This window comes from Cololabis saira, chromosome 9 (assembly GCF_033807715.1).
Source record: "Cololabis saira isolate AMF1-May2022 chromosome 9, fColSai1.1, whole genome shotgun sequence".
NCBI lineage: Eukaryota > Metazoa > Chordata > Actinopteri > Beloniformes > Belonidae > Cololabis > Cololabis saira.
Genome location: NC_084595.1, coordinates 45687708 through 45703441, shown reverse-complemented (window position 1 = coordinate 45703441; position 15734 = coordinate 45687708). Strand labels below are relative to the sequence as shown.

The window sequence follows — 15734 nt, the reverse complement described above, 5'->3', positions numbered from 1 at the left end:
TTTTGACAATAACTATTTAGTCTACAACTCTACATAAATGATTCCCATGACGTGAGTCATGTGACTAATGTCAACCTAGCGGACCTGGTCCGCTAAGTTGATCCAGGTCCTGGTCCAGGTTTCTTCCCCCTTATGATCCAGTTCCTGGTCCAGGTCTCTTTTCTCCTAAAGGGGAGATGGGAGATTTCCGACACTCCGGACTGCCCCTGAAGGCAGCATTTCCCACCAGCGTTCATCGCAGCCGCGTTGCTATGGTTACAGAATATTTGAGAAATATAATATTTGTTGGAAGAAGACGATACTCGGCTATGGCAAAGGCATCGGCTTTAGAAAGTACAGAAAAGGACAGGTATTTGGCACGAATCAAACATCTGGAGGAGCAGTTGGCGAAGTAAGTTTACGGAAACATTTCATTTGTTTATTTCATTTAGTTAAAATGACCGTTTACAGACAGCAGTCCCGTTATCTGAGGATGTCAGTGACTACGTTTACATGCAGTCAATAATGTATAGTTTTTGTGTGCTGTGGGTTCAATAACAACAGCTTTACTTGAAGATGCAGCGCGTTTATGTAGCAGTTGTTGTTAGAGCAGTTCCAGGCAGGGCGACTGGAAAGCCGGATTTATGGTTCCGCGTTAAATCGACGTAGAGCCTACGCCGTAAGGGTACGCGGCTACGCGCACCGTGCAGTACGCGTCGCCGCGTAACCTACGGCGAAGGCTCTGCGTCATTTAACGCAGGACCATAAATCAGCCTTAACTGGTAACTTGTTCAGTTGGAGAAGCAGTTTCCACAAACACATACCAACATCATCCCATCTGCTCTTATCACTACATCTTCCTTTTTTCTTCTTTTAAAAAAAAACACCTTCTACTTTTATAAACATAACATTTATCTTTTTGCTGGTTTAACTAAACACAGTTAAGGTTAATAGAATGAGCTTATGTTAACCTCAGACTGTACCATACAAGTACATAACTGTACTTAAACCTTCTGACATCTTAATAAACATATAAACTCATTCAAATCTGTTCAATGAGTGTTTGTTCTTGCATATGAGCAGGTGTCTCGGGTTAGAAGTAAGTATAATAAGTATAGTAAGTATAGTATAGTAATTAAGTATAATAATATTATGACGTAATATTAATATAATCGTATATAATAATATGATATAATGTCATCTTGTTTGGGCCAGGATAAAGGAGAAAGAGCGGAATGGTGCTGCTACTGCTGCTGTTATAGGAGTTGTTACCATGGTAACAGGAGTTGTTACCATGGTAACAACTCCCCTCCCAACGGCAGGAAGTGCCGTGTGTCTCTGAGTAGTACGTCTATTAATGCATACTACTGATATTTACTAAAAAGTGTGCCCAACTTAAGTATACTTTTTGAGTATATACTGTTTAGTATGGCATTTCGGACGCACCGAATGATTTCTACAAGTATATATCTATGACAGGAGGGATCTGTTGGTGAAGAAAAGCGCCACTCCCCTGTGTTCAGGTTAAAAGATGGCAGCGTTAGTTTGTACTGGCCGGTACACGTGGCAGGAAGTAAACCGTGACCTAAAACCTTTCAGGTTTGAGCGACTCCAGAGCGACTCCAGAGATTCTTTTCTCATCACCAGCAAGGGCTCAGAGTTGTTGATGAGTCTGGGAGCTTTTTCCACGCCTGCTGTGTTCAAAAGCAGACGCGTTGTAACTAAACTATTACCACATCCAGGCAATGCTGATTACATTCTGGTACAGTGGATGCCGTGTGTTGCATGTAAATGGTGTTGCATTCAATCAGCAGCACATGTGTGGAGTTTGACTGGACACTAATGAAAACAGCAGCTTCTGGTGAACGTTGCTGCCCAAACACCGACCCAATCATCCACTTCTTTATCCACTATGTTTTTACTTTAAATGGCAATTTAACTGACTGATACATTATTTCAACTTTGCTATGAAAGATTTAGTTTTGCGGGAATCTTTTTATCCATATTTTCAATGTATCAATTCAGTTTACTTGGGCACGTTTAAATCTTTGGAAATCTTAATACGGTGATAATTAATTAGATACAAAAAAGCTCCCTGTGTACTTGCACCTGAAGTTTCCAAGAGCCATAAAGTCATCTTTCTTTGTCCAGCTAATCTAAGTTGTGGTATTTCATTTCATTTTTATTTATTGCGATCATGTAAATATGCAAACAAAAAAAACAAACAAGTAAAATGACAACACCATCAAAAGCATATTCCATAACCAGAAAGGAGCAGGAAGAAGAAAATCTTATTATACCTGCCCCTCAAAACAAAATTGAACAATAATAACAGATGGTCTGCACAATTACTTAGTTAATATCACAAAATCAAAGATAGATTGTCTGTCTCCATACGCATATATTATACATTTTAACTATTTAATCCATACATTGCTATTTTTTTCTCTTTAAATTTCTTTTTAAACTGAAATATGTTTATACAGCCCTTTAAATCATCATGTAATGAATTCCATAACTTAATTCGGGCGAGTTGTTCGGGCAAATAGATGTTCAAATAGATGTTTAAAATTACATTTTCTACAACTATCTTCACTGAAATGAACTGAAAGTAAACATGTATTGTAAGTTTTCTGGTAATGCTTTACATTTAGCTGTGTACATGATTGTGAGTGTCTGTAACTTAACCAAATCATGGAGTTTCAGTAATCTTGATTCAAAAAATAAAATGAATATTAATTCAAAATAAGTATTGATACTACTATCAGCACTTGTGGATACTAATGTCTTGTCGTGTCCCTCTACTTCCTGCAGATGTGAGCTTTCCTGTGAAGAAGAGGAGAAGAAGAAAGCTGACAATCTTCTTCGGCTCAGCAAGCTGCAGGAGAACAAAGTCAAGATTCAGCGCTTGAAAAGTGCAGTTTCTGAGGAAGAGAAGGAAATACGTAACCTGTACAAGCAGCTGAAGGTTGAGCGTTGTGCTGCCAGAGAGGCCGGAGAGAACAGCGAGGCCCGGCAGCAGAGACACGCCCTGCACAAACTCCACATGCAGGAGAACATTCAGCAGCTGGAGGCCAAGGCAGCGATGGAGGGTGAGGTGGACAACACTTGTGCTGACTTTAGTTACTGGGATATTGTTTTCATTCAATCTTTGTTTCTGGTTTCTCCCCTTGTTCATTTTCATTTTCATTTTATTCTTTATTTCATTCAAAAAATAAAACAAACAATTCAATACAAATAAAAATAGAAATGTTCATACATTGTGAATGAAAAGGGAGCAGAAAGAAGAAGAATCTTATCTGATCTGCCCCTTTTTCCAAGAAATAAATTCACAAATAACATAAATTAAAAATAAAAAACAACAACAACTAAGTAAATAAAAAACTAAAATAAAATTACTATGGGCTAATTACTATATTAATTACTATAAAATTATAGTATACTATAGTATACTATATTACTATAAAAAATTACTATATTAGTCTATGGGTATGTCAATCAACTAACATATTTCATTATATTTACTTAACATAAAGGCTTTAATTGTTCTTTTGAATGTAATGTTTGATTTGGATTCTTTGTTTTCTTTATTCAGATTGTTCCATAAACTGATTCCTTTCACAGAAACACAACGTTCCATCAATTTAGTCCTGAATCTTGGTTTTTTAAAGATCTCTGTTCCTTTTAAGTTATACTTGCTTTCTTTTTTCAAATCTTTTCTGAATGTTGATTGGTAAAGTTTTTTATGAGCTTTAAACATAATTTGCAGAATACTATAGTTTACTAATTCATGAAATTTCAACAATTGTAACTGAAGGAATAATGGATTTGTTGAATCTCTATATCGTTTTCTACTGATTATTCTCTTTTTATTCTCTTGTTGATCCCGTTGACCTCCTTCCAGCCGTGGCGTTGGACGACAGGGAGGAGAAACTGACGTCCATGCGCCAGGAGGTGTCTGGCTTGGAGACGATGCAGAAGCAGGTGGCCGAGCAGGAGGAGACGTACAGGAGCATCATCTCCAGCATGAGGACCCAAGCAGAGGCTGAGGAGCTAAAGTAAAAGTGTTATTGTCATGTTTCACTGTTGTTAACGATGCTCACCCGTGCCGTTGGTGCAACATGTGCATCAGCTAACAGCAAGTGCTGAACTTTGTCTTCTATTACCTGGTAACAGTCACGCTGACAAATATCTGGAGAAGATGGAGTCTTGGCTAAAGCAGAAAGTTGTGGAAATGGAGAAGCCAACGCAAGGCCAATGCTTGATCGGTGATGTGGAGGAGAAGGTGGTGCTGTTGCAAGGAGAGCTGGATGAGTTGGAAGGCAAAATTGCTGTGATGCTTTCCAGGAAAGAGACAAAGGCTCTGAAGAAACTGAAACAGCAGAGATCTGCCTTAGAGACGGTAAGAGAGCAAAGGGAGACAAAGACAGAGCAAAGGTTGGCTGGCGAGCTCCAGAGCAGAGTCGCTGGTCCTCGTCGGCCGCTGTCCTGCAGGTTTCTGATGTTTCCTGCTTCATCTCGCCGTGATACAAGGAGCTGTGACACTACAGACTCATGCAGACCTTGATGATGAGCTGGTGGTGATATTTGATTAGAATGGGCTGTGTTGAAGCAGGGACAACTAAAACCTGCAGGACGGTGGCCCTGGAGGACCAGGGTTCCCCCCCTGCTGGACTGGGTTGACGTCCCTAGACGGGAGAACGGGTCCAGCCAGTACTCCAGTTGTAAAAAACAATCAGGGGGCATGGTGGATTTGATCATATGGGGACAGATAATTTGTGCTGATTACAAATAATATAATATATTACAAATAATAGCAGTGACCAAAACAGCTGCAGAAATACTGCAGGAATGACATAGCAGCAGTTAAATGCAGCCTTCTGTAAGCTTTAAATATCCACTGGGCTTACATCAAATACATCAAAACACAACAATAAAAAACACTTTTCTGAACTTATCAATATGACTCTGTCCTTCACAGGATAAGGAAAATGGATCACTGCAAAAACTCACAATCTTAACAAGAATATCTGTCTTATTTCTAGTTAGAAAAATCTGCCAGTGGAAAAAGATTTTTTTGCTTGTAATGAGAAGATAAATCTTGTCCCACTGGCAGATTGTCCTACTTATTTCAAGTGAAAATGTACTTGAAACAGGTGAAAATTGTCAAATAAGTTATTTTTCTGGTGATGACTCTAAATGTTGAAATAGCAGTAAAACCACATTCATTGATGAAATGACATAAGGGATGGAAAGGAGGGATGACAGTTTTACAGGGGGGATGATTTGGACCGTTTTTATTTCAGGGGGGATGCCATCCCCCCTCACCCCCCCTCAACTCCAGTACTGGGTCCAGCAGATTCCAGCAGATTCCAGCGGCAGCATCATCTCTGTCCAGGAGAGAACAGTCATGACGCTGCGTGAAACCATGAAGAGCTCTAAGCCAACAGTGTGTCTGTTTTTCCTGTTTCCAGTTGAAACAAAGCTGAGTGAGATCATTTGTCTGCAGGACGTGTCTCTGAAAAGGAGGGAACTCAGTGAGCTGCTTGCAGAGAGAAACAGCGTCCGGTCCTCGGAGGCTGAAGCTGCAGCTGCAGCTGCCCGGTAGGTTTATCCGTTTGCTGCTTCGTACTTGAGGGCGGGGCTCGGCTTCACGTGACGGTGCCACCTCGCTGCCCCTCACATTACATCCCATCATTGTTCACTTAGTTCACTTCCTGCTCTCAAATGTTTCACTTATTTTCACTTCAGCCCAAACACTGCATCACCTTCCACGTGACGATGCTCAGTGTTCTGTAATGTTCCCATGGAAACCAGCCTTAAGTCAGAAGCTGAAAAGCTCAGCAACACAACTTCCTGTTTTTTAGTTTTTGATAGTAATTATTGAGTTTCACGGCCCTGCTGTAGGTGGTGGGATCGTCAAAGTCTTCACCATCTGTAGTTGAGGTACATTTTCCTGAAATTGTTCCACAACTTATTGACAGTTTATCACAGATCTGCCCATCTTTCCGTCTGAGAGGTTCTGCTTCTCTGAAATGCTCCTTTTATACCAAGCCAGTTACTTTTGCAGCCTTTTGTGGCCCTTGATCCAACTTATTTGAGATTTGTTGCTGCCGTCCAATTCCAAATGAGCTAATCTTGTCCATCAAATGCTAAAATGTCTCATTTTCAGCATCTGATATGTTGTTTTTGTTCTATTGGAAATAAAATATGGGTTTATTAGATTTGTAAGTCAGATCTATCTCAGGTCCTCGTAAGGTTTTAGATCTTCCAGAGGACGGTGGAGCACACTTTCACCTTCACTCACACATCCACCAGAACACACGTCTGCAACATGAAATCTGCACAAACATAGAAGAGTTTCCCTGCAGCCTCAGCACCAACACCACAGTTACGCAGAACAAAGGAAGGAAAAGAAGTCAATCGTTGCCTTCTCTTCTCTACAGGTTCCTAACCAGGTACTCGTGGTTTCTTTATGTAAAAGCAGCTTTCATGACTCGGGAAATTATTATTTAATATTTTTATTGGATTTTCACATAAAACATTCAAACACAAAGCAGCACAATAACAGAGCAGAACAAAGCCTATGGGGGGGAGAAAAGTAAATAAAATAAGTAATCTAATATTGAATAATTAAGTAAAAAATGCAAAATAAAATGAAAGTATAAGAAAAAAATATGTTAAAGTATAATTAAAATAAAATTAAGATAGAATCAAGTGCCAGAAATTCCTGTTCAAAATAAGATAGAAATGGTTGCCAGGTTTTGTAGAACTTTTGAGAGGAGCCTGGAGTGGTGAACTTGAGGTGTTCAAGTTTGAGTTGTGCCATCACCACCTCCACCCAGCGTTTATGTGAGGGTGGTGTAGCTTCTTCCATCACCACCTCCACCCAGCGTTTATGTGAGGGTGGTGTAGCTTCTTCCATCACCACCTCCACCCAGCGTTGATGTGAGGGTGGTGTTGCTTCTTCCATCAGCACCTCCACCCAGCGTTTATGTGAGGGTGGTGTAGCTTCTTCCATCACCACCTCCACCCAGCGTTGATGTGAGGGTGGTGTTGATTCTTCCATCACCTCCACCCAGCGTTGATGTGAGGGTGGTGTTGCTTCTTCCATCACCTCCACTAGCGTTGATGTGAGGGTGGTGTTGCTTCTTCCAGCTTAACACCATCAGTCATCTAGCCAGTAACGTGTAAAAAGCTCTAACCTCCGTCTGAATTGCAGATAGCTGCACCTCTTCCAGCACCACACCAAAGATGGAGGTCATGGTTGGGGAAATTAGATACATACAATCAAAAGTGAAATGAGTTGAAATGACTCCACTGTGGGAATGAAACAGTTGATTGTTGTGTTTCCAGTCAGGACCAGAGCTCAGGCGATGAGGAGCGCCGGCGACAAGCGGCCGCCCTCAGAGAGCTGGAGGTGGAGCTGCAGGAGCAGAGAAGCACGAAGCAGCAGCTGGGGGACGGGATTCAGGAGGCCGCCATCATTCTGAGACACACCCTGCAGGTGAACACACACAAACACACCCTGCAGGTGAAACACACCCTGCAGGTGAAACACACCCTGCAGGTGAAACACACCCTGCAGGTGAAACACACACAAACACACCCTGCAGGTGAAACACACACAAACACACCCTGCAGGTGAAACACACACAAACACACCCTGCAGGTGAAACACACACAAACACACCCTGCAGGTGAAACACACACAAACACACCCTGCAGGTGAAAACACACAAACACACCCTGCAGGTGAAACACACACAAACACACCCTGCAGGTGAAAACACACCCTGCAGGTGAAAACACACCCTAAACACACCCTGCAGGTGAAAACACACAAACACACCCTGCAGGTGAACACACACCCTGCAGGTGAACACACACCCTGCAGGTGAAACACACCCTGCAGGTGAACACACACCCTGCAGGTGAACACACACCCTGCAGGTGAACACACCCTGCAGGTGAACACACACAAACACACCCTGCAGGTGAAAACACACAAACACACCCTGCAGGTGAACACACACCCTGCAGGTGAAACACACCCTGCAGGTGAAACACACCCTGCAGGTGAACACACACAAACACACCCTGCAGGTGAAAACACACACAAACACACCCTGCAGGTGAAAACACACACAAACACACCCTGCAGGTTGAACACACAGCCTTGGCTCGGAGCCTGCAGGCCAGGGGTGGCCAATCCTGGTCCTGGAGAGCCCCTATCCAGCATGTTTTAAATGTTTCCCTGCTTCAACACACCGTGGTAAAAGTAGCTGTGTCACCAACAGAGTTGTCCAGACCTTTATGACAAGCTGAGGATGATGATTCATTAGAATCAGGTGTGAGGAAGCAGGGAAACATCTAAAACATGCTGGATAGGGGCTCTCGAGCACCAGGATTGGGCACCCCTGCTGCAGGCCAACGCTTCACTCTCATGTTGCCATGACAACAGCAACCACTGGCTGCATCCAGAGACCTTTTATTTGGAAAAAACCTATACTTTCAAAGTATACTATAGAGTCTATATACTAAACTATACTCTATACTATATAGTCCAAATGTGGAGATTAATGTTGAAATACAATTTCAAGAAAAAAGTGTAGATGTCTCCTCCTCCATCAAATCCAGTTAGAGCGACTGACAGCTACACACGCGGCAGCCGTAACTAACCAACTACTGTAACTTACATCCTTGGAGTGGAACGTTAAGGATACATTTCTGAAGTTATGCAACTGCATATACACTATGTGATATGTGTTTCAAATCAATATCGTAAAGCAAAGCCAATTCTTGTATTGTGAACCTTGTTACCAACCTAACATAATTCAAGTAGTCAACACTAAAGCATATTCACAAAATGTTGTCTTTTTTCACTGCAATTTTGCAATGTCCTATAGAACTCTAATTCTTCATTTGGGGACCTTAAGCAGATATGAGATTAAAATGTGATTAATAAGATGAATTAATTATAAATCCTGTAATTAATTAGATACATTTTTTTAATCGCCTGACAGCACTAATTTGTACCTGAAATATGTAAGTGTGACAGAAAAGCAAAAACAGGAGTCTGAAGAGGGAAATACTTCTTCACAGCCCTGTATGAGTGAATGTTGTAATTGTTGTATTTGTGTTTGTGTCCTGAGCAGCAAACGGACACGGCGTCTCAGACTGGGATGATACGGAGGCTGGTGGAGATCCTGGACAGCTACGCCCCCCAGGGACATGGAGGACAGTCCTCTCATGTCCCGGCTGAGGGAGGACGGTGAGGAGTATTTATATATACACATATACATACTGTGTATATATATATATATATATATATATATATATATATATATATATATATATATATATATATATATATATACATATACATATATATACACACACATACACATATACATACCGTATAGTTCACACGCTCTTTGTTGTGTTTCTGCTTTCTAGCAGTGTGCAGTACAGACGCCGCCGCACTGCAGGAGCTGCAGGAGCTGCTGCAGCTGCAGCTGCAGGAGCTGTAGGAGCTGCTGCAGCTGCAGGAGCTGCTGCAGCTGCAGGAGCTGCAGGAGCTGTAGGAGCTGCTGCAGCTGCAGGAGCTGCAGGAGCTGCTGCAGCTGCAGGAGCTGCTGTAGCTGCAGGAGCTGTAGGAGCTGCTGCAGCTGCAGCTGCAGGAGCTGCAGGAGCTGCAGGAGCTGCAGGAGCTGCAGGAGCTGCCGCTTTACCAGGATGTCACGCTAGAGTCACGACATGAAGTGTTGGAAATGTTCACAAATGTTTGTTTGAAATGTTGGAAATGTTCACAAATGTTTGTTTGAAATGTTGGAAATGTTCACAAATGTTTGTTTGAAATGTTGGAAATGTTCACAAATGTTTGTTTGCTTGATTTTATGTATGGGGTTTGTTTAAAAGACTTGTTTCTATTTAAAACAGTATTTAACATGGTTGCTAGTTGAATCCCATGCAGCAGAGCTAGAACCTTCCTTTGTTTGGGTCGTGGGATTCAGTGAAATGTTTGTTTGCCTGATTTTATGTTTTTATTGGCCAGACTTTGAATTCTGCAATTGTTTCTACATTGAACATTTTGTATGAAGCATTGAAATAAAAAAATAATAAAATGAAACCATGTCCAGTTACATTTAATGATGTTTCCATTTAAGGTGGGCTGAAAGGGCTGAGGACCGCCAGCATCCGCTGCTGGGATGACACACAGTACAAGGGCTAGCCACAGTATATATATATATATATATATATATATATATATATATATATATATATATATATGTGTAGAAAACATAGATAGAAAACTACTAATGTCTTACTTACTAATGTCCCATTACACCAGCACAGATGTTTTCTGGAGGCCGATAAGCAGCAGCTCCATACGTGACTTCGGTTGGACGTCAGAAATACATGTTTTCAACATGTCAACACAATTTCAATGACAATTTTTCAACATTTCCAGGTAATGAGGTTGGAAGTGTCCACATTGTGCAAGCATCAGATGTAGAAAGATGAACCGTGAATACCACATTCAGCCTGGGATTGTGTAGCATTACGGATTTAAGGTCCATCAGTCGCTAGCCGTCTGTGTATGTTTGAGAAGTCAGAAAACAACAGAAAAGTCATAAAAACATCAGAAAAACATTTGAAAGAACTGAGAAAAGTCAGAAAACAATAGAAAAGTCATAAAAACATCAGAAAAACATTTGAAAGAACTGAGAAAAAGTCATAAAACATAAAAAAAACGTCAGAAAACGTCAGAAAGCATCAGAAAAGTCAGAAAACATGAAATAATTTCAGAAAAGTCAGAACACATCAGAAAAGTCACAAGACATCAGAAAACATTAGAAAACTGAGAAAAGTCAGAAAACGTCAGAAAACATGAAAAAACCACATTAAAGTCAGAAAAAACATCAGAAAACATTAGAAAACTGAGAAAGGTCAGAAAACATCAGAAAGGTCAGAAAGCATGAAAAAAACTTCAGAAAAGTCAGAAAACAATAGAAAGCATCAGAAAGGTCAGAGTTATATATAATTGTAAATATAATTATGAGCATGCCAACATAACGACAGGCCCATATTGCAAAAGTCCAAAAACGGTATCAGGATGTTGATATTGATGTTTCACTCCAGCAACTTCAGACAGGAGCAGCGTCTCAGTGTCAGCAGCAGATGGAGACAAACTACCAGGAACTAGGTGGAGGTTCCATCCTCCATCATCATCACCTCCAGCAGCATGTGGTTCATCATGATGCTGCCCTTCTGCTGCTGAGGCTTCAGGTACCAAACTTGAAAGTGTTTTATTTAAAGAACATTCTGGAGATAAATCCACCCCAAAGACTCAAACACAAACTGAAGTAACTTTCCCTTGGTGCACAGTGTGGACACACATGCAGCACAGACTGGGCCGGACTCACGGCCTCTGCATTCACACAGCCAGATCTACGGAAGAGGATCAGGGCCATGCAGGAGAAACAAGATTAGAGAGGGGAAGATTTGTATTATTGTGCACTTCGAGAAAAAAGTTGAAATGTTGAGAAAAAAGTCGAAATGTCAGGATTAATGTTGAAATACAATTTCAAGAATACAGGACTGTCTCAGAAAATTAGAATATTGTGATTTTCTGTAATGCAATTACAAAAACAAAAATGTCATACATTCTGGATTCATTATAGAATAGAATAGAATATACTTTATTGTCAGTGTACCTGGGTACAGTGAGATTGGACGCAGCATCACCTCTCCAGTGCAAGACAAATAAGAACAATAGTGCAAACAATAAGAAATATAAGAAATATAAATAATATAAAAAATATAAAAAAGGTTAAGGTGCATTTGAATAATGAAGACCTGAGATTCTATTTACAGATGATAGTATATACACATGTAGTGGAATATTCAATTCAATTCAATTCAATTCAATTCAATTCAATTCAATTCAATTCAATTCAATTCAATTCAATTCAATTTTATTTATATAGCGTCTAATACAACAAAAGTTGTCTCTAGACGCTTTCCAGAGATCCAGAACATGAACATAAACATGAACATAAACCCCCGAGCAGTTATTACATAAACAATGGCAGGTAAAAACTCCCATAGTGGGAGAAAAACCTTAAGCCAAACAGTGGCAAGAAAAACTCCCCTTTAGGAGGGAAGAAACCTTGAGCAGGACCAGGATCATAAGGGGGGACCCTCCTGCCGAAGGCCAGACTGGTGGGTCAGGGACGGCAACAGCACAGCAGGCAGGTGGAAGCAGCAGCGGGATGACCAGGGGTGGGGACCGCAGGCCAGCACGCAGCTCCCGAAGCTCCGGCCCAATCAGCAAGTCCCAGGTTGGGGTGCAGGGTCGGGGAAAGGTTGAGAAGGGGCAGGGCCAGGGAGAGGAGTCTTGAGGGACGAACCTTCTCCCCCGCCCAAAAGGGGCCGTTACCCTGCCCCTCTCACTCCCACACTGCAGGTTCCGGTGTCCGGCAAAGGATGCTGCAACATGGACAAATGGAATATTGCACAGAGTCCGAGAGAAGTATTGCACGGTTATCCCCCCCCCCCCCCCCCCCCCCCCTCTGGTCATCCTGCTGCTGCTTCCACCTGCCTGCTTTTGGATCTCTGGAAAGCGTCTAGAGACAACTTTTGTTGTATTAGACGCTATATAAATAAAATTGAATTGAAATTGAATTGAATTGAAAAAAACAGTAACGAAGACAATTCACATGTTGTTCAGGGCGGTTATGGCTTTGGGGAAAAAACTGTTTTTGAGTCTGTTTGTTTTTGACCTGATGACTCTGTAGCGTCTTCCTGAAAGCAGCAGGTCAAACAGGTCAGAGCCGGGGTGGGAGCTGTCTTTAATGATGTGAGTGGCTCTGCTGAGGCAGCGGGAGGTGTAAATGTCCGTGAGGGGGGGAGAGGGCAGCCCATCATTCCTGCGCTGCTTTCACCACCCTCTGCAGCCTTCCTCTGTCCGCAAATCAACTGAAATATTGCAAGCCTTTTATTATTTTAATATTGCTGATCATGGCTTACAGCTTAAGAAAACTCAAATATCCTATCTAAAAAAATTAGAATATTCTGGGAATCTTAATCTTAAACTGTAAGCCATAATCAGCAATATTAAAATAATAAAAGGCTTGCAATATTTCAGTTGATTTGTAATGAATCCAGAATGTATGACATTTTTGTTTTTTTAATTGCATTACAGAAAATAAAGAACTTTATCACAATATTCTAATTTTCTGAGACAGTCCTGTAAAGTCGAAATTTTGACCTTTTTCTCAACATTTCAACTTTTTTTTTTCTCGAAATTGTACTTCAACATTAATCTCGACATTTTAGACTTTTTTCCTTGACATTTCGACTTTTTTCTCAAAGTGCATAATGAAAAAAAAATCTTCCTCCTCTAAAATATTATTATATATTTATTATTATATATTATATATATTATTTTTATTTTTCTCCTGCCTGGCCCTAATACTCTTCCGTACCTTACCCCCTAATAAAAATATATACAAAAATAAAAAAATGTAATTGTTAAGCGTGAAAGATGGGCCCGGGGACGCGCAGCTGCGCGTGCTGGTGACGCAGCGATGACAGCTGCTGGGGCGGGGGCGCGCACAGCCGCGCCCCCGACGTGATGGAGGACCTGCAGCCCGGCCCCGCATCCCTCCAGCCGCTCCCGCACAGCAGCATCACGGGGACCGGCCACGGTGAGCGTCCCCGCGGCCCGCGGGCACGGCCATCCGCGTCCTAGTTGCTGATTGATTGATTGATTGATTGATTGACTGATTGATTGCCTGCCTACCATCGGAGCGTATCACGCGCGTCTCAAGGCTGATTTATGGTTCCGCGTTACACCAACGCGTAGCTACGGCGTAGAGTACGCGTCGACGCGCACCTACGCCATAGGGTGCGCGTGGCTTTAACGCAGAACCGTAAATCAGGCTACAGATGAAATGTCATAGCGGGATTGAGTGCGCCTGCGCGGCGCCTGGGCGGGTGCTGGTCTGATGCTGGTGCTGGTTGTGCTGTCAGGGTTCACCGTTAACGAACCAGGAGCAGTGGCGATTTTGGTCTGTAAATTTTGGTGGGGCCATGCTGGAAAATCTTATGCAATCAGTATCAAGTGAGAGAAGGGACCACAGCACCTTTGACCACAAAATTGAAGCTGAATAATGCCATCATCACACAAACAGTGCCAATCTAACGACATATATTATCATATCAATAGCGCTACCAAATGGGCAGTGTTCAAGAGCTCATATCAAATACTCAAGATCGAAACAGCAACGTGACAACAATAAAAACACAATGCACAAGCACGACCGTGCACGAGCATGGCGTGTACGGCGCACATGCAATACACAGCAATTAATAAAGCCACCACAGAGAGTATACCACAGCCAAACAGCCATTTCAGCACCACAGACAGGTAAACAGCTCCATCAGCGTCGGGGAGCCCACGTGAGGTTGTGTCCCCCCACACCCACACCCACACATGTATCGCCAGTTGCGCATTACACAAAGTCCACTATAATTCAAAGAATATAAGTACATGGTCAGTTCCACTATAAAAATCTGTTAGACTCACCGGAACTCACAAGGAAAGCAGTAGAGCGCCTTTTTTGACGAGCTCCCGGTTAACCAGAGTTTCCTTTGAACCATTCCTTATTAAATGTCCTGGTTTTGTCTTTTCCGGCTTGACAAATGGTTAAATCATCCGGTCGATGTGGTCCCAAACGTTTTATTTCCAACTTCTGCTCAATTGATAAAGTGCTAAATCGCACACTCACCAAATAATCAACTTCATTCAAATAGAAAGAATGAAACGTCACCTATCAATCAAAGTACGTAGCCGGCGTAAGGCGCGCGTCGCCGCGTAACCTACGGCGTAGGTTACGTAACCCTCGGCGTAGGCTCTGCGTTGGTGTAACGCAGAACCATAAATCAGCCTTTATTCTGGCGCGGTTTGAAAAAGACAAGCGAGTGATTATGTACATTCACTGAGTGAATATTATGAAAGTAAAATATATATTTCTCGCTAGAAATAGTTTTTTTTTTATTCAGTCCGCAAATGACGGCGAAAAGCATTCTGGGAAATTCTGGGAACAGCCAATCACAGAGTGAGCTGTTTGACCGCCGTCTGCTTCAATTCAGAGCAGCCAATGAGAGGCGCTCTGGGGCCCTGAGCTCGCGGCCCCACTGTCCAAGCTAGTGTGTGCGCTGTACACGCGCACGCGCGCGCAGCAGTTCACCAGTAACAACATTACAGGCAGAGGGGCCAGCTCCGCTGAGCCCCACCGAGCGGAAACAGAGGAGGCTGGATCAGGCAGGGCGAACTATTTACACACAGTTACACTACAAAAAGTGTCAGCAGATCAAATTAAGTTGCATCAAATGAAAACTGCGGACATTTCATTGGAGACAAATTTATTATGAACTTATGTTTAATGACACATAATCTTCCCCTGCGCAGCTGCGCACTCTGGTGGGGCCGTGCCCCACCGGCCCCTAATGCAAAGACGCCACTGACCAGGAGGTAAAAACAGAGCCGTGTCTGGCCCACTAGGGGGCCCCGGGGGCCCCAGGGCCGGCCCGGGCACGGCCTGCCTTAACAACATGCAGGTAGATCCCTCAGAGACAGACCTGTGTCTCACATTCTCACAGGGCCTTCTTATTTCCTTTTCCATTAAGTCACTGTGTTTTTATTCAGAAATGTAAAAGATTGACTTCATTTGAACATTTCAATT

General features: G+C 42.4%; 3 protein-coding genes across 3 annotated transcripts in view; 2 read left to right on the top strand and 1 right to left on the bottom strand.

Moving 5' to 3' along the window:
- Positions 1–15734, bottom strand: part of ube2l3b (ubiquitin-conjugating enzyme E2L 3b) — a 189632-nt gene that overhangs the window by 93241 nt on the left and 80657 nt on the right. The gene's annotated exons all lie outside the window — the stretch shown is intronic.
- On the top strand, positions 286–15499 carry LOC133451324 (myosin-9-like). The gene is made up of 10 exons (XM_061730291.1): positions 286–391; positions 2794–3071; positions 3884–4037; positions 4156–4381; positions 5489–5583; positions 7336–7486; positions 9138–9253; positions 9439–9466; positions 11125–11271; positions 15461–15499. The coding sequence occupies exons 1-10, from the start codon at positions 309–311 to the stop codon at positions 15497–15499; spliced, it is 1317 nt and encodes a 438-aa protein (XP_061586275.1). The 5' UTR covers positions 286–308.
- apba1a (amyloid beta (A4) precursor protein-binding, family A, member 1a) overlaps positions 13593–15734 on the top strand; it is a 38611-nt gene continuing 36469 nt past the window's right edge. Inside the window, exon 1 of the mRNA XM_061729667.1 lies at positions 13593–13694. The gene's annotated coding sequence lies outside the window, so the exon portion shown is untranslated. The remainder of the gene's footprint in view (positions 13695–15734) is intronic.